This window comes from Apodemus sylvaticus, chromosome 5 (genome assembly GCF_947179515.1).
Source record: "Apodemus sylvaticus chromosome 5, mApoSyl1.1, whole genome shotgun sequence".
Taxonomy (NCBI): Eukaryota; Metazoa; Chordata; class Mammalia; order Rodentia; family Muridae; genus Apodemus; species Apodemus sylvaticus.
This window is the reverse complement of record NC_067476.1, coordinates 11,355,779-11,378,179: the sequence shown is the minus strand read 5'-3', so window position 1 is coordinate 11,378,179 and position 22,401 is coordinate 11,355,779. Positions and strand designations below refer to the sequence as shown.

General features: G+C 53.1%; 2 protein-coding genes across 7 annotated transcripts; one reads left to right on the top strand and one right to left on the bottom strand.

The window, feature by feature from the left end:
• Positions 1-473: 473 nt before the first annotated feature.
• On the top strand, positions 474-3,490 carry Bbln (bublin coiled coil protein). Its single transcript, XM_052182181.1, has 2 exons — positions 474-688; positions 3,050-3,490. Exons 1-2 carry the CDS (start codon positions 610-612, stop codon positions 3,220-3,222), a joined length of 252 nt encoding a protein of 83 aa, XP_052038141.1. The 5' UTR covers positions 474-609; the 3' UTR covers positions 3,223-3,490.
• A 755-nt stretch (positions 3,491-4,245) lies between these two features.
• On the bottom strand, positions 4,246-21,071 carry Ciz1 (CDKN1A interacting zinc finger protein 1). Of its 6 annotated transcripts, none has more exons than XM_052182180.1 (18): positions 20,966-21,071; positions 20,168-20,318; positions 19,825-19,940; positions 18,063-18,134; positions 16,374-16,603; positions 12,572-12,665; positions 12,356-12,458; positions 11,401-11,650; positions 11,106-11,265; positions 10,749-10,870; positions 9,905-10,102; positions 7,959-8,083; positions 6,826-6,913; positions 6,296-6,409; positions 5,997-6,155; positions 5,097-5,166; positions 4,836-4,957; positions 4,246-4,590 (listed from the first exon to the last, which is right to left on the bottom strand). In XM_052182180.1, the coding sequence occupies exons 2-18, from the start codon at positions 20,311-20,313 to the stop codon at positions 4,375-4,377; spliced, it is 2,385 nt and encodes a 794-aa protein (XP_052038140.1). In that variant the 5' UTR covers positions 20,314-20,318; positions 20,966-21,071; the 3' UTR covers positions 4,246-4,374. The 6 variants fall into 6 exon arrangements, with proteins under 6 accessions (XP_052038140.1, XP_052038136.1, XP_052038134.1 ...); XM_052182176.1 differs by lacking the exon at positions 20,966-21,071 and adding exons at positions 20,650-20,721; positions 20,826-20,901 and having other exon boundaries at positions 11,106-11,650; XM_052182174.1 differs by having other exon boundaries at positions 11,106-11,650.
• Between the last annotated feature and the right edge of the window lie 1,330 nt (positions 21,072-22,401).

The following is a 22,401-nucleotide window of genomic DNA, read 5'->3' as shown; positions in this document are numbered from 1 at the left end:
GTCCTGGGCTGGAATATGGTCTCACCTGAAAAGTGTTGCCTTTGAGAGTCCTAAGAGAAGAGATGAGACCAAGATTGGCCAAGATAGGACAGGGGCTGTGGATCATCTCGGCAGCACCAGAGGGAGACGGGGAAGAAAGCAGATTCCTGGTGACTGGGGAGGAGAGGGGCTAATTCCGAACATGCAGAGGGGCGGAAGCAGTAGAATGGAGCCTCACACACATCCCAAGCTCTAGCAGGACAGGGTCTCTACTGCCCGACTTTCACCGCGTCCTCGGGCTCGGCTGAGGGCGGGTCAGCCGGGCCGGGAGAGGGGCGGGGCTCGGAAGCGAGAGAAGGAGGAGCCTGAGAGCGGATGGGGCGGAGCCATGTTTCTGAGCAAGATAGAACGCGGAACCGGGGAGGGGGCGGGGATTAAGGGCGTGGTTGCGCGGAGGCCTATGGGCGGGGCTTTGGGCGGGGCTCAGGGCGGGTCCGGGTGCGCCGCTGCGTTCCATGCTTCCGGCCCGGTGTTCCATCAGCTGCTTGCACCTTCCGCCCAGCGCCGGCTTTCCGCGCGACGATCGCCGAGTCCCATCTTCGCGTGGCCTCTGCGGCGTCCGAGCCCGCAATGTCGGGCCCCAACGGGGACCTAGGCATGCCGGTGGATGCGGGCACGGAAGGCGAGAATGACAGCTTCGGGGAAGCAGGTGACCTGGGGTCGGGGGGGGGGGTGTTGCTGAGGCGACCTTTACTTTGCCGGGAGTACTGTCTGAGAATCTGGAATCGGGTGGGGACGAGGGGGCGTGGGAGGGACTAAGGAGATGTCTCACTCTGCCTGAGTGGCTCTGGAGTTGTCCCCACAGCCACCTCGGAGGCGATGGCGAGTAATAGCGAACGCATCCCTGAGCGCTGCAATACTGGAGAACTGTCGCTAACCAGCCCTGGTGTCGTATAGGGAAACTGAGGCAGCGTCAGAGACGCTTGTGGGTTTGGAATTTGCTTCAGCCACTTTCCTCGCTTAGGAGGGGTCATGACTCTGCAGGAGGTGTTGGCCCGGTGGGTGCCCCACTATGCTGAGTCAGCACCCCATCCACCTGGCTTTGCTGGTGTGACCTGCATACTGAGTATTGTGTTTGAGTGCACAGCACTGCGGAAGGACCTCAGGGGACGCATCAGCCCACAGACTACTTTTGCACGTTTGGGAACCTCAGTTTTCCCACCTGCAATATTGGGCACATTGGTGTCTTCTGTATTGAGGTGTGTCAGGTTTTAAGAGAAAATGGTAGAGAAATGGTTAGCTTCCCTGGGCGGGGTGGCGCAGGTCTTTAATCCCAGCACTTGGGAGGTAAAGGCAGGTGGGTTTCTGAGTTCGAGGCCAGCCTACACAGAGAAACCCTGTCTCCAAAACAAAAAAGAAAAAGAAATAGTTAGCTTCTGAGATTCCAGAGTACAAGTTCCTTTTGAAAGTGGTTTTTTGTTTTTGTTTTGAGTGTAATCAAGTCTGGTGCCTTACCTAAAGGGCAGGCGGGACTTACTGTGCAGTAAGGATGTGGTATGCTTTTGTTTCGTTATAAAAACTTTATTAGGCTCTAACAGCTCACACTGTAGGTTGTACCATTTGAACTGTACAGTTCTGCAGCTTCATATATTCACAGCCATTGGCACAATGGTTTCCGAATATTTTCATCACCTGGGTTCTGCTCTTAATAAAGGTTGCCCTCACTTGGAGGCTGGTGGTGGTGGGTCACTAGTGGTCACTGTTGGCGGACAATGACTGCTGGCAGCCATGAGGGGATTTGTGAGGGAGTGTCCTAACTCTGAGTGACATAGGGATGGTGGGGAGGAGGCAATGGCTTGGAAGGACCCTGGACATAGGTGGACCCTGCAGACGTCACCTCTCCTGGCCCTTCTGCTAGCCTGCCACGAAATGCAGGATCGCACCAGCTATCCACTAAGTACTTGCTGTGACCAGACCTGACTGGGCTCTGGGTGTACTGGAACCGGAGTCCCCTACCCCATTCTAAGGAGTGGCTGGGCTAGGGCAGATCTGGCACTCTAAGAGTCTGTGACCTCCTGATCTGAGTTTTGGCCCTGTCACCCTATCGCCTTGAAAATAGACTAAGATCTAGCAGCCTTCGTGGGCTCCAGCCTCTGAGAAGGACACCCTCCTGGGGTCATGAGGACCATCCTTGAGAGGCAGCACATGCACACTCATGCCCCAGTCGCAGCTGCTTCCCTTTGTTCCCAAGTTGGCAGCTGAGTGTTTCTGAGTCACGGGCTGGCTCGGAGTGGGTCCCGCAGTGGGCACAGGCCCAGACCTTGGGTCCTAAGGGGACACAGCATTGCCAAAAGGCAGGTCAAAGGAGCTGTAGAGGAAGGAGACTGGGGAAGACTTCTCAGAGGAGGAGGTATTTTGAGCTGGTCCTTGCAGAGTTGTTGTGGCCGACAAACTCTAGATGGTAGAGCGCTGAGCAAAAGCAGGGACTGGAAAGCCAGGACTTCATTCATTCATGCTGAGCAAAAGCAGGGACTGGAAAGCCAGGACTTCATTCATTCATGCTGAGCAAAAGCAGGGACTGGAAAGCCAGGACTTCATCCATTCATACACTCACTCATTCATCCAGTAAGTGCTTATCTGTGTCATCGAGGGCACTGGGGAGACAGCAGAGAACACAAGACCTGTCACCTCTCCCAGAGAGGCTTTATAGTTGAGTGTGAGTACGGGTGAGCACAAACCAGCACCCAGAAGACCACAGCAGTGATTCCTGAAGGAGGGCTGGGGAGAGCCGGGATGGCGGCCCCAGGTAGTGCTGGTCACGTGTGTGTGTGTGCGCGCGTGTGTGTGTGTGTGTATGTGTGTGTGTGTGTGTGTGTGTAAGGGCCGACTCCCCTTGGTGATAGCTAATTGAAATATGCGGTGCTCATCCCAGAGGGAAGCACCCACCGGTCTATTCAAAGGGCCTGGGCCACACGAAGCCGGTGTGAGAGGCAGAGGGCTTTGGACTGTGTCTGTCAGCCCTGAGGAGACATACGACCTTCCCTCTCTCTGTCTTTTCCCTTCCTCCCAGAGTATGCTGCCATCAACTCCATGTTGGATCAGATCAACTCTTGTCTGGACCACCTGGAGGAGAAGAACGACCACCTCCATGCTCGCCTCCAGGAGCTGCTGGAGTCCAACCGGCAGACGCGCCTGGAATTCCAGCAACAGCTTGGGGAGGCCCCTGGTGATGCCAGCCCCTAGGTGCCGGGAGCCCCCAGCAGGGCCCTACCCTCACCTCTCTAGGCCATGTTCTGGCCTGGGTAGATACTACTTGGCTTAGACAACATCTCAGGTACTGGCCTCCAGATCCTAGTGGGTCTACCAGCCTGGACCAGTCCCCACTCACTGCCCATCACCCTTGCTGGCGTCAGGCGCCGTCCTACAGTTCACCCACTTGTCTGCCTTCCCAGCTCCTGGTCTCTCCCCCCTCCACCCAGACTGAGAGTCCGTATTAAAGATGTCTCCCACACCACTGTCCCCGTATTCTCTTTGTGCCAGGATGAGGACCCCAGTAGCTACTAGGGGGGGAGTGGGCAAGGTCACATCTTCCTCCCCACCCACCCGGTGTGCTGCCCTCTGGTGGCTGCTTCCCTGCTGATGCAGGCACACTGTGTGACTGAGAGAGTCAGACTCCCTGGGCACTCGGGTCTTTCACCACCACAGCCACTCCTAGGATTTGACCAGAACCCGGTGCCTTCCGCTCTCAGCCTTCCGCTTCCCAGGCTGCACTGACAGAGCCAGGCTATCTTTCTCTCCAGCAGAACTAAGGATGGGCCCCTTCACTGCCGCTCTGTCTCTGGGTTTGGGGGGCTTTGCCGTCTTGGCGAACCTCCGTGGCAAGGACACCCCTAATACTAACTCCATGCCTGGCTTTGGGTTTTGTGAGGTGTAGCTGGTTAGAGACTGGCTGTTTGCCAGTCTGTGAGTTTTGGCAAGTCACGTGACCCTGCTAAGGCCTCTGTTCATCTGTCTCCCGAGGGTAGGAGCAAGGCCATCTGCAAGGGTCACCAGCTATAAGGATTTTCTCTCAAGCTGCCATTCCAGTCCTGATATAGAGAGAGGGAAACTGAGGCTCAGAGAGGGGACATGCCTGGTAGTCCTGTCCCAGAGCCACTGCATCTCAGGAAGCCTGATTTTGGCTTCCCTGGTTCTCCACCACACTGTGTCCATAGAGACTGGGCGCCCCTTCCCTCCCCACCCTGACACAGTGCTGGTGGGACTGCATAGCCAAACTACTGACTCTTTATTGGATTTTGAGTAAAAACACCAATCACGTAAACATTTCCACACAGATACCTGGGAAGCATTAGCAGCCTGGGCCCTAGTCAGGCTGATTGGCCAGAGGTCCCTCTATCAGGTTTTGAGGCGCTCTGAGCGCCGAAGGGGAGGAGGGAGTCCGGGGGATGCAGGCTTCACCTTGCTGGGTATTTTCACTGTGTCCTGGAGGATGAGCTGGCGGCTGGTGCCACTGCTTGAGGTGAACAGTGCTGTCAGGGCATTGCGGGCGTTGATCGCACACTTGCGGCTCACGGGCCGGGTAGGAGGGCTGGGGTTCTTGGCTTTGTATTTCTGGATACAAAAGTTTTCAAGGTTAGGCGTAGCTTAGAGCACTCCTGGCCATCAGCCCCTTCCCAACTGGGACCAGAACAGTATGGAGCTGTTGTGTGGCCCTGTGTGAGGCTTCAGAGCCAAGCCTGATCCCCTCCCTTCTGTGGGAGTAAGCTTGGGAACTGGCTTGGTTCCGCAGCTAATTGCTGCTGGCTTGGGCAGCGGCTGTGGCCAGGGGCGGGGCAGTCAGACGCCCACTCACTCACCTGCAGGTTCTCAAAGTGGGTCAGGGACTTGCAGTGGGAGTGCCGCGATTCTGAGTTGCTGTCATAGAATTTGTGACAGATTCGGCAGACATAGCCCGTCACTGGCACCAGGAAATCCACACCTGGGGACAGACATCAGGGTCTGCAGACCTAAGTCCCCCTCACAGCTGGGGAATCACACCAGCTCTGGGTGGGAATAGAGGTCAGGGTGCCTGGCTGGAATGCTGTGGCTGAGACTGGGGACTTAGCCTGGGGTCTTACCATAGGCGATGTCGGGGCTATACGTCTCAGGGCCCTTCCATTGCTCTGAAGATGTTTCTTTTGACTTCACCTGGAGAGGGAGTAAGAACTCAGATGGTCCCACCTGGAGACCGGTCAGAGGCCTGCAGCCCACCCGCAGTCTCCCTTAACCATTCCCTCAGCTTGCAGGTGGGAAGATCCTGCCTCCCACATGTCCTTCCGACATATGCTTTGTGGGTTTCCTTCCCCCAAACCAAAATAAACCTTTCTTTTCTTAGGCTGCTTTTTCTATGTTTGAGTATGTGTGGGCATGGGTACCTGAGGTGTCCAATCTCCAGGAACTGGAGGTACAGGCAGTTATGAGCGACCTGAGTGGGGTATGGGGAATTGAACCCAGGTCCCCTGGAAGAGCAGCACGTGCTTTTCACCAGTCACCTCTCCATCCTTTATTGTTTTCTAAGACAGGGTCTTGATCACATGATGGTTGGAGCTCTCAGTCATGCTCCAGCCTCCTTCCTGTGGGAGCCTCTACGACCCCACCTCCCGAGGGTCCCCCACCTCCTGAGGGTCCCAGGGATTGAATCTAGGGCTTTGCACATGCACAGGCAAGCACTGGACTATAATTCCTAGCCCCCTGCTCCCAGTCTACCTGTATTTCTCTTCGTTTGTCCAGAAACAGCACGAAACGTGGACAGTCGGCTGTGCGTGCCCTGTGCGCCTGGCTCAACGCTGTTCCCCCTGCCCTCCTTCTTCCCCGCAGTGGCTCTCCTAGTGAGCCTTTAAGGCGCTTGCATGCCTCACCTGTCCCTCTGTACTTATTTCCATGGTCACACGGCACAGCCCGTAGGCATCAGGTTAGTGCCTATAAATGCCAGCAGGGCGTCTGGGCTCCAGGAGCCACCGACAGTCCACCCCACACACCTGCTTGCAGAATTCCTCCTCAGCCTCAATCTCTTCTTCTTCTTCTTCTTCATCGTCATCCTCCTCCTCTTCTTGACCACTCTCAAAGCAACCGACGGCGTCCACAGTGATGAAGTGGTCCTCATCCGGGCTGCCTGTATCCTTTTCAAGTGTCTTCAGCTGCCCAAGGAATGTGTGAGGGGCTTAGGCCAGCTGTGGGCAGCTAGCATACACCCCTGAGGGCTCTAGCCACTCCCCCCCCACCCCCGCTCTGTGATCTTAGCGGAAGCTTCGTGCTGAACTAGGGTAGTTAGGGTTACCTCTAGGGCCTTGTCCTTGTGTCCCTGGGACTTGACGTGCTCCACAAACTTTCGAGGGGTCTTGAAGTAACGGTTGCATATGGTGCAGAAGGGCCTCAGGGACTGTTTGGCAACCTGGGGAAAGGCAGGAAGGCCACGGGGTGCACTGGAGGACCCCCAGGGACAAGTCACTCTATCAGTGGCCCAATGAGACCTCACCTCTCAAACCCGCAGGCCCAGCTCAGCTCCACCCCTGCACTGGGACATGCCAAAGCACTATGTGGAGAGGTGCGTGGCAACAGAGACAGGATAGGAGGAGGACAGCCTCCAAAGACCGCCCCCCAATAAGTTAGGAGCTGAATAGCAGAGTGAGCAGGTGCCTACACTGAACAGATGGGCACAGGAAAGCCCAAAGAGGAACACGACTGACTCACCAGAAGCCACGTGAGTGCGAGTCACATGGAGATGAAAATAGACCCCACCTCCCACCCCCACCCACAGCTTGGATGTGTCCCACACGGGGACCCCTGCAGCATGAGTGACTGTCGTACCTTGTGCTCCTGTGTCCTGCGGTGCTGGATCAGGTCTCCTATGTAGTACACCTGGCAGGTGTGGCACCAGCGTTTTGGCGGAGGGTCTCTGGTGGCAGTAAAAGCAAGCAGTGCGTGATGCTATATTCTCCTAGAGTGCTCCAGAGGGGAAGGGTGCTCTACTTCAGAAGCTAGGGCGTACCAGGGGCCAGGGCCCTAGTCACACATCAAAAAGACAAAGGACAGAGCAGCGATTCTCGACTCTTCTATAAGTGGGAGTTAACAGATGGAGTTCCCTGTCAGCCAGGCGAAACACAGAGCAGCCAAGGGTCTCCTTGCCCTCAGGGAAACTTCTCATCACTGACTCACAACAGTGCTGCCTGAGAAGGGGTTTCATTTGTCTTCAGCTGGGTTTACTGCCATCCTGAATAAGTCATCTCACTAGACTATAGATCTCACTATATAAGTGGTCTTAAACTCTGTGTCCTCTGTCTCAGCCTCCCAAGTGCCAGGATCACAGGTGACACCGCATCTGGCTCTGTTGCTGACACTCTGCAATTGTGAAGCTTCCTAAGTTATCCAGGTTCCTGGATCCCCCCTGGAAAGCTGGGAGCTTTGGCAACCACCTGAGGCAGCTCCCCCAGGAGACAGCCCTTATCTCCCAGGGCCCAAGTCTATACGGCTCAGCTTTCTCCAATGACATTTTCCAGCCCTCCAGGCTTGTGACACCCCATTGGGACCTGTGCTTCCCACCAAGCCTTCTCACACCAGGTGCTAGTTCCAGATTCTGGGTAGACATTTCAGACCAACCGCATCCCACGACAATGGATAGATTCAGGAAAGGTCTCGCCCAGGCCCACAAGTTGGCTCGGTCCTTACCACTGTGCCTCTCTGGTTGGGGCTAGCACACAGATCAGTGAGGGCAGGGTTCTTTATTACAGCTCCCCTCCCTTCCATAGGAATGTCACACTGTTCTTACCTGGAAGGACCCTTAGAAAACTGTCACTACATGTACTCCCTCATCAAGACATTTTACAGACAGGAGAAACTGATGACCAAAATTGGAGTTAATGCTATGCACAGCTGGTTTACCTCCCAGCCCGCCAGCCTGTCTATTCAGGGCCTGGCCTGTGATGCTGCGGGACCCAACTTACTCCACTTCTCTCTCCACGATGTCCCGAGGCATGGGCAGCAGGGACAGCAGGCAGGTCTGGTTCGAGTGCTGCATTTCCCCAAGCCGCTCTTGGTGCTGAGCCTCTAACATGTGATCCTGGAACTCCTGCAGCATGGTGGTGCAGGAAGCAGTCATGAGCCGAAGCCAAGGGAAGGACAACTCCACACGTCCCGGCCGCCCTGCGTCTCTGGTCCTCCTGACTCCCTCTCTCCCGCATGTCCTACCAGCATGTACCACCACAACTGACACTATGTTAGACAGCTCAGTGTAGGCCATGGCAGGGATGGTAAACTGAGGCATGGAGGGAATACATATCCATTTCCAGGACTGCTTCATTGATAAGTGGCCTTGCTCAGGTGAGGGCCACAGTCACAGAGGTAACAATGGCTACTGGTAATAATATAAGAGCATCAGAAGAAACAGAGGTTTAGAGCACTGGCTGCCCTTCCTGAGGATCTGGGTTCAACTCAGCACCCACATTGTGGCTCAGGACCATGCAACTCCAGCTGCAGGGGCTCCGATCCCTTCATCTGCCGTCTGTGGGCTTCAGACCCATGTGGTGCATAGACATACGGGCAAAATAAATCATTTTTAAGTGTTTGGGTTTTTTTAATTTAAAGACAGATACTGAGTTCTTGCTATATTGCCCAGGTTAATGTGAAAACTCACTTGCTCACGTGATCTTGTTTGAAACCCCCAAGCAACTGGGAGTAATTGATTCTAGCCAAGACCACTATTCATCCATCCATCCATCCATCCATCCATCCATCCATCCATCCATCCACTCATCCATCCATCCATCCATCCATCCATCCACTCATCCATCCATCCATCCATCCATCCATCCATCCATCCACTCATCCATCCATCCACCCATCCATCCATCCATCCATCCATCCATCCATCCATCCATCCATCCATCCACTCATCCATCCATCCACCCATCCATCCATCCATCCATCCATCCATCCATCCATCCATCCATCCACTCCATCCATCCATCCATCCATCCATCCATCCATCCATCCACTCATCCATCCATCCACCCATCCATCCATCCATCCATCCATCCATCCATCCATCCACTCATCCATCCATCCATCCATCCATCCACTCATCCATCCATCCATCCATCCATCCATCCACTCATCCATCCATCCATCCATCCATCCATCCATCCACTCATCCATCCATCCACTCATCCATCCACTCATCCATCCATCCATCCATCCATCCATCCATCCATCCATCCACTCATCCATCCATCCACCCATCCATCCATCCATCCATCCATCCATCCATCCATCCATCCATCCACTCATCCATCCATCCATCCATCCATCCACTCATCCATCCATCCATCCATCCATCCATCCATCCATCCACCCATCCATCCACCCATCCATCCACCCATCCACCCATCCATCCATCCATCCATCCATCCATCCATCCATCCATTCTGCCTCTCATAGGCTCAACGGCTGAGCAATATCCCCAGCTTCTACTTTCTTTCTTTTTTTTTTAATAACTTTTTTTATTTTGAGACAGGCTCTCACTAAGTTGACCAAGTTACCCTCCTGCCTCAGCCTCCTAAATAACTACCACTACCAGTAATGTGGCACTTGCTTGGGCTAGAACTGGGCGCAGATGAAGAAGACTTCAAGGTCAAGTGCTGTGTCCTAAGAAGCACAGTGGGGTAAGCTCTTGGCTGTCTTCTTTGAACACAAGAGGAAAAGACCCAAGGGTGGAATTTACTTCTGCAGACCTTGAAGGCTAGGCTCAGCAGATTTGAACCAGTTTTTCCTAGACCCTAAAAACCTGTTCTTCTGGCGGATCAGGAACTACACCTATGCAGATGTATGGCCGCGGGGCAGCATGGAAAAGGTAAGCCTGGAAGGCCCAGCCCTCCTCCAAGGCCTGGAGTACCTGTTGACTGCAGCAGCTGGCCTTGCAGATATAGCAGAAGAATTGGAGACTTTGCTTGGAGGGTGCGCTGGCAAGGGCAGGGGCGGCAGAGGTGGAGTCCCCAGGGCGAGGTCCGGACGTGAGGGGTGTGGTGTTGAAAGCCCGACTGTTGCTACTCTGCAGGATGGTGACCTTCAGGGAGCTCCCAGCCCCCCACATCTACAGCAGACACAGGCAGAGTTTCTACCCTCTGGGTTAGGTTAGGCTGTGTGACTGCCCAAACCTACACACAGAATACCATAGGCATACCATAGGCAGGATTTGAACCTAGATGGAATATATATATATGTATATCACTATGTAGACCAGGCTGGCCTGAAGCTCACAGAGGTCAGCCTGCCTCCTGCCTCCCCAGGGCTGCATTAAAGATATATAGAACCGCTCCTGACCTAGCTCTGGTTAATTCTAAGTCCAACCCATGTCCCCACTCATATGATGGGGAAACTGAGACCCGAGGAAGAAAAGAAGCCGACTTAAAGTTTTGTTATAAGGTAGTGTTGGGACCTGAGTCCCACGAGGCAGCTTTTACAAAGGTACTGAAATGACATCACTATGGGAAGGACTGGTGGCTTCTAGTGTGGAGCTGGCCAGGACCAGAAGGGACCTTTGCCACCAAAAGCACATCAAGGTCTTAAGATAAAAGACACGACCATGGAGGAACCGTGCAGCCCACCCATGTCCGTGCTGCCAGGCACAAGGCTGCTGTCCTTTCCACACATGGGGAAACAGAAAGGGGTCCTAAGGCAGCCTAGGCAAGCAGACCCACACCGCGGCCAGCCTCGTGGGCCCTCCTGTGTGCACGCACCCCCAGTATCTCTCCCGCTCTCTTTTCACACTCTCCCACGTCCAGGCCACCAGCCGATGCCTCCCGGCTCCTGTCCTCACTGCTCTGGGCACTTACTGGTTCTGGTAAGGCCTCCACTGGGTCTGAAATGACAAACACACCCCTTTCCCAGAATGTCTACCATCTGGGGTGCAGAGAGATCTGGATCCAAGAGCTGGCTTCTCTGTCCAGACAGTAGCCTGAAGTCCAGGGCGGGGATGGTCCCAGATCTGTACTCCAGGCCTGACCCTCAGTCCCCAGTGAAGACCAGACAATGCCAGATCAGAGAAAGAAGGGTCTGGCAGAGCTGGATCAGGCCGGGGGTCCACACTCGCTCACCTTCCCCAGCTTCCGCAGCATTCGATAAGAGCTGTGGTTCCGTGGCACAGGCCGGAACTGACGCTTGTCCTGGTGGGGGTACTGACCCCTGTGGCCAGGTCTGAGGCTGCTCCTGGGTCTTCTCTGATGTCTGTTCCTGTGGCTGTGCTTGGGTGGATACCTGTGGATGTGTCTGCGTCTGGGCCTGCTTCTGTGATTGCACCTTACAGAGGGGCTGAGGCCGGGGCGGTGCCTGAACTTGCTTTGGAGGGTCTGTCTCCCGTGGCTGCAGCTGCCACGGGGGCTGTGACTGTACCTGTGGCTGTACTTGATTGGGCTGGGGCGCTAAGTGCTCTGGAGAAGTCTGGGTCTGGGCCTGCTTCTGCAGCTTTGGCTGGGTCTGGAGCTGCAGAACCTGTGGCTGGATACGCGGCAGTGCTTGGGTTTCTGGTGGCTCAGGCAGATGATCTGGGGTCTGTGTCTGCTTTGGTGCTGTCATCTGAGTCTGAGGCTGGACCCTTGCTTGTGGTTGTCCTGTAGGGCCTTTCTCCGTGGACTCCTCTGAGCTAGCAAAGATCCAAAGATAATCAAAAGCCACTTGTGGTCTATGCCTTTGATCCTAGCCATAGGGAGACAGAGACAGGCGGATCTCTTCTGAAGAGTTTGAGGCCAGCCTGGGCTACATAGTGAGTTCCAGGTCAGCTGACATTTTCTCAAAAATGAAAACAAAACAAGCAAACCCAAGAGGACCAAAGCTCTATCTCCCAAGAGGCCTACGACCCAGCTCCTAACCCTAGCTCTGCTTACACTGTGGGTTATGGGAAGCTTTAAAGCTATCAGGGCCTGTTTCACCTGCATAAACACAGGGGCAGTGTGACCCTCCATCTCCAAACTGCATCCTGATTTGATTTGTTTGTTTTCGAGACAGGGTCTCTCTGTGTAGCCCTGGCTGTCCTGGAACTCACTCTGTAGACCAGGCTGGCCTTGAACTCAGAAATCCACCTACCTCTGCCTCCCAAGAGCTGGGATTAAAGGCGCACGCCACCGCTGCCCGGTCAACCTGATTTTAATTAGCCCTATAAACCTGGCACCACCTATGTCGTCTGCAAGGACCCCCTTCCTTCCTGCTGGCTGTCCAGCTTGGCCTTCAGGTGGCTTGCCCCAGGCAGATCCAGGGATGAGTGTGACCCTCCCCCAAGTCAAGGTCAAGGCCCAACTTTACAGGTGAGCTCCAGGCCTCTGAGCCCCAGCACACGGCGGGCATCACTCACCTCCTGGACCTCTTGGCTGGCGGTTCCAACGCCTCAAAGGGCTCGGGCTCAGGCACATGGGGCACGCTCACTGTGCCTTCTGGGTAGACTAGTGAATCTTGGTCTGCAATGGTGGCAGGTGAGGAAACATAGCTCCAGAAGATGGCCCTGGCTTGCTTGCCACTAAGATCTTCCCTGCCCCATGTCCCTTGTGAAGGGCAGCAGCCCGTCTCTCACCTTCAGATGTGTCTGTGTGGAGGTCTGTGGCTTCCTCAGACCCCTCTGTGGGGTCTTCCCTGTCTTCCAGAGGCACCGTCTGAGAAGAAGAATCCTGCTTCTTTTTAGAAACCATTTTTTTTTTTTTTGTGGGAGGGAGGTGTTGTTCAAGACAGGGTTTCTCTGTGTAGCCCTGGCTGTCCTGGAACTCATTCTGTAGACTAGGCTGGTCTTGAACTAACTCAGAGATCTGCCTGCCTCTGCCTCTGAGTGCTGGGACTAAAAGAGCATGCCACCACCGCCACCACTCAGCTTCTGAAACCATTTTTTTGTTTTTTGTTTTTCTAGACAGGGTTTCCCTATATAGCCCTGGCTGTCCTGGAACAGAAACCATCTTTTAAATCTACACCTCACTTGCAAATACCCTCTTACTCAAGAACAACTGTCACCAACAGGCCATGGTGGTGGTACACACCTTTAATCCCAGCACTTGGGAGGCAGAGGCAGGTGGATCTCTCTGAGTTCAAGGCTAGCCTGGTCTACAGAGTGAGTTCCAAGCCGGCCAGGGCTGCATGGAAGAAACCTTGTCTTGGGAAAAGAGAAAGAAGAAAAGCATGGGTGTCAGCATCTCAGGGGCCTACAGGGGCCTGGCTGAAGGCACGAAGGGCAGACAACCCGGGACACCCCGGGTGTCGTTGTCTGAGGTGTCCATCTGGCTTTTTGATCCTGGCTGGGGAGACAAAATCGTCCCTTGACTCCTGGTCATCCAGACTTCCCACTCCCTGTCTCAGCAGCAGCCTGACAAAGCCTCTGGCTTGAACCCTCCCTGGGCCTCCTGGTTGTGGGACTCTGTATCCTAAGCCAGGAGCTGTCCTCCCCTCCCACTATTAGGCCCTGGACCACTGCCTCTTTCCCTCCCGAACCCCACCTTCCTCCCACCTTTAACCCATCTCAGGGCATCCTGACTGGCCTATCTCTGGTCACACCCGTAGCCTCTTCCTGCAGCTATAGCCTCAAAGCTTCTTGCAAAAAACTCCTACCCAGGCCAGGTCTAAACCCTTTTAGTAATATTTCCTGGGGTTTGCTGCTGTGTTTGTTGGAGGCAGGACCTCACTTCTTTCCAGTCTTAATGAATTGATTTTGGGTTATTGTATTAACATCTCTTATACATACATACCCAAGACCCACAGAAGGACAGATGACCCATTCGCACTGCTGATTGGCACCTTATAGTGGGTACAGGGCTCCAGCCACTACTTGGGCACTATGGGAAGCCCCCAGGTGCCATCCATAGCTTCCCTGCATCCTGCTAAGGCCTCAAGTCCTGGTGGGAAACACATCTGTACCCCATATCAGGACTCTAGGCCCTTTAGACACTACTGAGCTCTGGCCCTGGAAGACAGAGTCAGGGGGCCTGGGCTCCGTGCCTACCTCAGCCCCTGCAGTCTGTCAGCTGTAGTTCTCCTATATGTAAAACAGGAGCACGGGCAGGCCAAGGCGCTGGTGGGCCAGGCCTATTCCTGAGCCCTAAGCCCTTCTCTGGAGGGAAATGCCTTCTATACATGTAGGAGCAACAAAACAATCAAGTTCCTGCCCAAAGATATGCAGGGACAGAAGTGTGTGTGTGTGTGTGTGTGTGTGTGTGTGTGTGTGTGTGTGAGACTGCACGTGGCAAGATGAACCCACTAGTAGCCACAGGCAGCCGCTGGGCTTTTTAGACGCAGATGTAATGCATTCTGCGGGTAAGGATTACACATTTCTGAAACATACTTTTAGGCAGTATACAATGCTTCCTTATTTTCTGCAGAACCCAGAGCCTCCAGTACCGCAAGCCTGTGCTCTACCACGCAGCTGCAGCCTTGTGCCTTAAAAGTAACATTCAAAGCTGCCTGCCCCACATGATGACCATCGGGTCGGGTAAACGCTGAAACATGGAGGCTCGATTAAGGTGGGAGCTTAAGCGACACATTAGATAGTGAAGTGTCACTGCGATAGCAAGTGACAGATTGGATTTAGTGGAGTTTTTATTTATTTTATATTATTTTATATTATTTATTTATTTATTTTTGGATTTGTTTTTTTCCAAGACAGGGTTTCTCTGTGTAGCCCTGGCTGTCCTGGAACTCACTCTGTAGACCAGGCTGGCCTCGAACTCAGAAATCCGCCTGCCTCTGCCTCCCAGAGTGCTGGGATTACAGGCGTGTGCCACCACTGCCTGGCCGAGTTTTTATTTTTTTAAGGACAAAATGGGGCACGATGAAATATACAGGTCTTTTTAGGAACTTGAGTTGAGAAATTTGAGACCAGGCTGGGCAACATAGGGGCACAGGGGTATTTGAAATTTGGGAGATAAGACCTTGTCTCTTCACAAACATACAAAGGAAGAAACATCAATCAATCATCAAGGAAAGAGGGTATCAGAGATTTTAATGAGATAATTAATGATTCATTGATTGATTAATTGGTGTTTTCGTGACAGGGTGTCTCTGTGTAGCCCTGACTGTCCACTCCTGACACTCACTCTATAGACCAGGCTGGCCTCAAACTCAGAGACCCACCTGACTCTACTTTCCAGTGCTGAGATTAAAGTCATGTGTCACCACTACCACTTAGATCCTTTATTTTATTTTATTCTATTTCATTTTGGTCTTTCAAGACAGGGTTTCTCCATATAGCTCTAGATGTCCTAGAACTCACTCTGTAGACCAGGCTGGCCTTGAACTCATAGGTCCAACGCCTGCCTCTGTCTCCTGAGTGCTAGGACCAAAGGTGTGCACCACCCCTCCCAGCTCATTATTATTATTTTTTTTTGTTTTGTTTTGTTTTTTATGTTTTTTGTTTTTTTTCCGAGACAGGGTTTCTCTGTATAGCCCTGGCTGTCCTGGAACTCACTCTGTAGACCAGGCTGGCCTCAAACTCAGAAATCCGTTTGCCTCTGCCTCCCAAGTGCTCGGATTACAGGCGTGCGCCACCACTACCCGGCTATTATTTTTTAATACTAGATTAACTACAATATGTTTCATTGTATTATATTCATTTCTGCTCAACTGTTTTGGAATGGCTGGCCTAGAACTATGTAAGTGAAGATGCCCTTGGATGTCCGAGCCTCCTGTAACATCTCTGGAGTGCTGGGATTATAAGGGTACTTGACGATGCCTGGCGCTAAGATTAACGGTATCTGTTCTCTTTCATTTTGTTTAACACCTGAAGGTCTTTGTACATACACAGCTCAGGATGTTCTAGAACGCGGTGTGATCTTCCACCCCTAACCTCTCAAGTGTTGGGATTGTGGATGCTAGTCATTACACCTTGACCTTTTTAACGTGGCTATCCAAAAGTTTAAATCTGATATTTGGCTTGTTTTATTTCTACTAGACATTGCCGACGTGAAGAGAACAGCACTAATAGAACTGAGCTGGCTCGGCGGGTGAAGGCGTCTGGCGTCCAGTTTTGTTGCTTGGAGCCATACGGTAGAAGCTCTTTCACCCAGTTGTTCTCTGACCTCCACATGCCTACCTTGGCACACATGACAATAAATGATAATAATAAAGTAATAAAAAAAGCCTGCTTAAGAGGGAACGGGCACATGGGTAATAATAAGGTAGTATCTGGGGATGGCTGAAGTCACATCAAGACCATAGATACCTGCAGTTCAGGAGGTGACAGATGTCAGTCAGCTTCATTTTACAGACACCGAGGCACAAAGACGGAGCACGACCTGCCTAAAGGCCAGGGCAAGCCCAAGGCCCCGAGCTGGCCGACGCTGGGGTACCCCTCCACCCGCTCCCGCTGCCGCAGCTGCTCCACTCAAAGTACTACTCACCTTGCGATTGTGGGTGGTGGAAGAGGGGGTTCTGGCCTGTTTCTGGGAGTTCCTCCCTGGGTGGTTGAGCTGAGAAGGGTTTATTGGGACCCCAACAGGAGGAGGCCCCAGCAGGGATTGACGAGTGGCCTGGGGAAAGAACTGCTGAAGATTTGGGGTGACCATCTGGGGTGGTGTAAGGCTGGGAGCTGCTAGGCTTGGGGCTGTCACGTTGTAAGCCCGGAGGTTGCCTGTGGGCAAGAGGTGAAAAGAGGGGTCACACCGAGGTTGATTGGTCAGGATTAGATCAATGTCCCAAATACCATGGGAATATCAGAGATAATTTCCGAGGGGACCCTCTTACCCAGGGGAGCTGAGGTAAAGCCAAGGCCAGGCCCACTGTGGGCACGAGTGAGAGAGGACTTAGGGTAGGTTTTTCTGCTCCATCTGGGTGTGTGAGCTGCCCCATCCAGCCCTTAGACATACTCTAAGGCCCTTAGGTATGTGAGAGACCCCGCACAGGGCCAGAGGAGGGGCAGCAAGCTACTGTTCGGTACTTTGTCCCCCCCCCCCACTGGCCTCTCTTTATCAATGAGTTGGAAGGCTCTGTCTGGCACTAAGCAAGGCGCCCTTTTACTGCGTCAGCCCTGCCAGGTAGCAGGGAGATGGTAGCGATCAATATAGACAGGAAACAGAGAGGTAGCTTGGCCCCTGAGGGACACCTGCTAGCTCTGTCCTCACCCCATTCTCCACACCCCAGACATCACCAGGTCCTGACAACTCTAGCACCGGCGTGCATTTCCAAGCAGGCTTTCCCTCTCTGGAAAACACACCATCCCTCCCCAGCCCTGAAGTAAATGGGACCTCTGTAAAGCTACATCCTGACCTCATCCCTGCCTAAAGCCTCCTACGGTTGGGTCCCAGTTCCTTTTAGGGAAAGGTCTGGCCCTGCCACTTCACCTGCCCCACGTTGTGCTCTAAGAACATGCCACTGGGCAGTCTTCTAATCACGACGTTTCTGAGCCTTTGAACATGCTGCACCTTCTGTGGAAGCTGTGGTAATCCACTAATTCCCAGCATACTTCAGCCTTTCCTTTAAGTCTTTCCTATCTCCCGAGCAAGAGGCCTTCCCGAATATCCGTGTCCCTAGAGACCTCCATCCTAGGACCAGCCATCTTATTTCCTGCTACGTCTCCTCTGACTCAGCCTTTTTTCCCAGGGAAGGCCCAGAGCATGACAAGAGAGTTGGCATCCATGCCCAGATTCAGGGCCAATGTAGAGGAGGGGAGCACAGGCTGAAAGGTAGAGGTCAGCTGTGCTGAGAGAGGAATTCAGAGGAGTCCAGACGACCTCCGGCACCTTGAGCAAACCAGTTCTCCCTCCCCCTGTCTGTCAAATGAGGATTCCAAGTCACGCATTAGTGTATCTGACAAACAGGTACAACAAAGACATGCACACAGTCCCAGCAAGCAGTCCAGCTCCCAGAAACAGTATGGCAAAAGACGGGAAGCCCTCAAGCAGAGATGGACAAAGGACATGGACAAGTCACAAAATGACATGCGAATGTTTGGTAAGCGTTTTAGCTGCACTAGCACATGGAGATGGGGATTAAGACACTCACAACGCGTTGTTAGGCTTTGCAAACCAACTTAGTCTAAATGATCTGCACATACACATTCACAGAGGTATATATAAAAAAGCATAGAGTACCCAATGCTGCTGTAGGCATGGTGAGGCTGGCACTGTCATACGTGGCTGGTGGCATTGCAAACTGGTCCAGTCCTTAGGAAAGTAATTTGGCAATACTTATCAAAAGCCATCAAACACATCATTTCCGACTCAGTCACTCAGTGTTGGGGATCTACTGTGAGAAGAGTCTCAGATGTCATGTTCATCCCAGAGGTGTTTAGGATAGAGAAGAGAAAAGGAAAAAGAAAGGGTGGAGAAATGGATAATTGAGATTTCCATAAGGGTACACACCCCTCTAGTGAAAAATTAAAAGCTATCACAACTAACCTGGATTGAACCAGAAAACTGGCTGGGTGTGGCATCTCACACCTATAATCCCAGCCCTTGGAGGATGAGGTAGGAAGACTGTTTTGAGTTCAAGATCACCCTGGTTGACATACTAAATTTCAGGATAGCCTGAGCTACAGAGACCTTGTCTCAAAGCAAGGCCAAACCTATCAGTGCACACTTTTAATACCATCGCTAGGGAGGCAGAGACAGATGGATCTCTCTAAATTCAAGACCAGCTTGGTCTACAGAGTGAATTCTAAGCCAGCCAGGACTATAGAGTAAGATACTGTCTCAAACAAACAAAAATTCTAGCACTGCAAAATAGAAAAAAATTAAAAACAAGATGTGGATTCTTTTCTTGGTATTAATCATATAATTAATCATATAATTAATCACACTCAACTTACCAAGCTTCTTCCTAGAAAAAAAACTGAAAGAAATATAATGAAAGGGTAGTGACTTTCTCTTGGAAATGAGAGAACGTTTTCCTACCACTTAGGTTTGTTTGTTTTCTTTTCTCTTTCCTTTTCTTTTCTATAGACCAGGCTGGCCTTGAACGTTTGATTTCAATGACCTTATTTTTTAGGATATATTTTAAATTTTAACTCATGTGCTATGTTGGAGGCTGCCCTTGGAGGCCCGATAAGCACGATAGATCCCCTGGAGCTGGAGTTACAGGCGCTGAGTTACCCCGTGTGAGTGATGGACCCTAACTCAGGCCCTCTGACCTCTGACACATCTCTCCAGCCCCTTTGGGTTTTTTATTGTTGCTGTTGTTGCTTTACTATTTTAATACATTATTTTCACTATGAAAAGCATAGCTTTTAAATTGGAAAAAAGGAGGTTGGTGTACATATATACATATTGTGACCTGCCGTGGGATTTCTCCCTCTTGAATTATCCATGCATCTTTTGAAAGTCAGCTTGAGCTGGGCGGTGGTGGCATACACCTTTAATCCCAGCACTTGGGGAGCAGAGGCAGGCAGATTTCTGAGTTCGAGGCCAGCCTGGTCTACAGAGTGAGTTCCAGGACAGCCAGGGCTATACAGAGAAACCTTGTCTTGAAACTCAGACTCCAACCCCCGGAAAAAAAAAAAAAGGCTGGAAAGACTGTCCACACTGTGGTCCTGGTAGGGCTGCCAAATGATGGCTGTCCAATCAGCGTCTACCTGTGTTGTGACTATCGGACACAGGGTCCCTCTTCAGGGCCTGAGGTTGCTGTCTTCATTTATAGAGGGGGCTTATGGGTGTGCCTCTCTTTAGGGTTATCAGTAGTGTCAGGAACAACAGACACCATAGCCTGGTAACCCTGTACTTAGCAGAGTAGCCTGTGACTTCATCTCCTGGGAGCCCTGGTGTCTTCATCTGTAAGGATGCTGTCAGGTCCACTGTGAGCGGTTGGTAAGAATGGTGGGATGGGAAGAAACTGGGGGCTGCCGGGAAACTGCCATACCTTGCAACTGCTGCAGGAGCAAAGCTCTTTGTAGCATGGGGCCATTGAGCAGGGAGGTCGGGTGGAGGCCCTGGAGATTCAGAAGCTGTTGCGAGGATGACTGCTGGGGGAAGCCCCTGTGAGACGGGAGGAGGGTGTCAGAGGGGCCCTGGGAAAGCCATCCACCCGGAGGTCCCTCACTCTTCCTCTCAGTGGCAGATGGAAGATACCCCCCAAGGTAGAAACTGATGACATCTGATACTCAGACAAGGATGCCCCTGGGGGGAAAATAACTACTGGAAGGCAGGCTCCAAAATGCCTGCGCATCAGACCTTAGCCTCCATTCCGGAAGCAGGAAACTCACCGGCTGACAGGCATGGACAAGGAGGCCTGTGGTGGGGACTGTTGCAGCAGCTGTTGCAGCTGGAGTATCTGCTGTTGCTGCTGCTGGAGCTGCTGCTGCTGGAACTGCTGCAACTGTTGCTGCTGCTGGAGTTGCTGGTTGAACATGGTGGCTGATGGAAGTATGGTGGGTAGGGTCAGATCACCACTCTGAGGCAATCCAGCTCCTCTCCCGTCCCAAAACACCCACCCTAGCATAAAGCCTGCAGACCTTGACCACTACACAGTCCCACCCGCACCAAGAGCATGCCACATTTGTACCCCGGGGCTTCCAGTTCTTCCTGGTCAGCTGCCAGAACAGGAGACACAAACTTGCCTTCAGTTCTTTTATCTTCCCTCCCATCTCTTCAACTCTGGCGGTCCAACCTTCCAACCCTAGCACACCTTTCCACTCCCACCTTCTGCCTGTCACTCTACTCTTCACTTCCTGCTGCCAGCCCCTACCTTTTCAGCACACCTCCCTGTTTTGAATTCCGCTGTCCTCTCCCTAAATTGTGTCACTTAAATCCGTGAACCCTGGGTGGGAAAAGCTTTCGTCCACCACAGTACACCCCACGCCGCTCCCTTGTCCCTCATCCCTTCTCTCCCTTCTCCCGCAGATATAACCAACGCCACTTAACTGATCCTGTGGCCTCGCCTGTCCACAAAGCCAGTAGCCTCTCTGCAAGTAGCCGCTATCCCTGCGATCCACCCTCCCCGAGGTGCCCAGCCCCCCTCCACTGACGCTTCCGGGGCGGGCACCACGCTGGCTCCCCCTCACCTCCCGGCAATCCACGAAAGCCGAAAACGTGAAAGCCGCGAGCGGACTCGCAGGGCGGGCGCGCGAGCTCCCGCGCTGCTCTGGTCCCGACTGTGACCAGGACACTCCGAGGCCCAGCGGCTGGCCACTCCCGCGCAGAGCGCCCTCTGGAGGTCCGGAGGCCTCAGCACGGCCGCCGCGGCGGGCGAACAAGCTTTGCGCGCAGGTCACGCCGCGGGGACCGCGACTATTCTGCAAACGCTAGAGCCGCGGTGGATCTCAGGCGCCGGGCAGCGCAGGCTCCGGCCCCCAGACCCCAGCCTCGGGAAGGGGGTCACTCTGAGTTCCCACGGCCGTCTGTTTATCCGGCAGGTGCATAGAGGGGACAGAAGGACGGTCGTTCAGATCCCAGCTGACCGCCCCCCCCCCCAGGCCACCACTGTCCCCCGATCCCGAGCCCGCGTGAATGGAACGCGCGCGCGTTATGTGTTGTGAATTCAGCTTTTAGAACGTAGTCTTTTTTACATTTTTTTAAAAAAGATTTGTTTTATGTGTATGAGTATCTGTATATCGTGTATACCAAGTACATCCTGGAACTGGAGTTGATGAACATTTGTGAACTGTCTTGTGAGTGCTAGGAATCGAACCCAGCTCCTCTGCAAGAACGAGTGCTCTTAACCACTGCACTATCTCTCCTCCTCACCTCCATTTTTTAAAGATATATTTTTATTTCATGTGTATGAATGTTTTACCTGCATGTATGTGATGTGCCTAGTGTCTGCGGAAGTCTAAAGAGGGCATCTGAACCCCTAGGAAGAAGTTTGTGGATGGTTGTGAGTCACCTTGGGGGTGTGGGAAACGAACCTAGGTCCTCTGGAAGAGGAGTGATCGTTAACCATTTAGCAAGCTCTCCAGCCCCTAATTTTCTTTTCCGTTTCGTTGGGTTGTGTAGCAATGGCTACATATGGAAACCCACTGTATCTACAGAAACCCGCTGGCTTCTGCCACCACGTCTGGCCCAGTTAATTTCTTCAATGGCTCTTATCCTGCCCCTAAAATGGTCCTGCCCGCGCGGACACCGCGCACCCCCACTGGCCTTGGCAATGCCCTTTACCGTGTTCGCCCCACACTGCGCCCAGCGCAGGCTGTGAGGACGGCCGCACGGCGGCGCTAGGGACCGCCGAGGACAGGTCACTGCCGCTGCAGTCAGGTGACTGCGCGAACCCGAGGCTCGGGACGCCCGCCCGGGTGTGACCGGCTCAGGTGCTCAGATCACCGCAGCCTTCTCCTGGCTTTGGAGTTCTCGCTCCGCGGGGACCGGTTTCGCAGTTGTTGGCGTTAATAGCACTAAAGTGGCTCAACCTGGCCAGAGTGCGCAGGGATGGCCGCTGCCGGGGTCTGCGGCTGGGCTCTGAGTGTTTAGGATGCTAGGATGGTGGGGCTTAATCGTCCTTGAA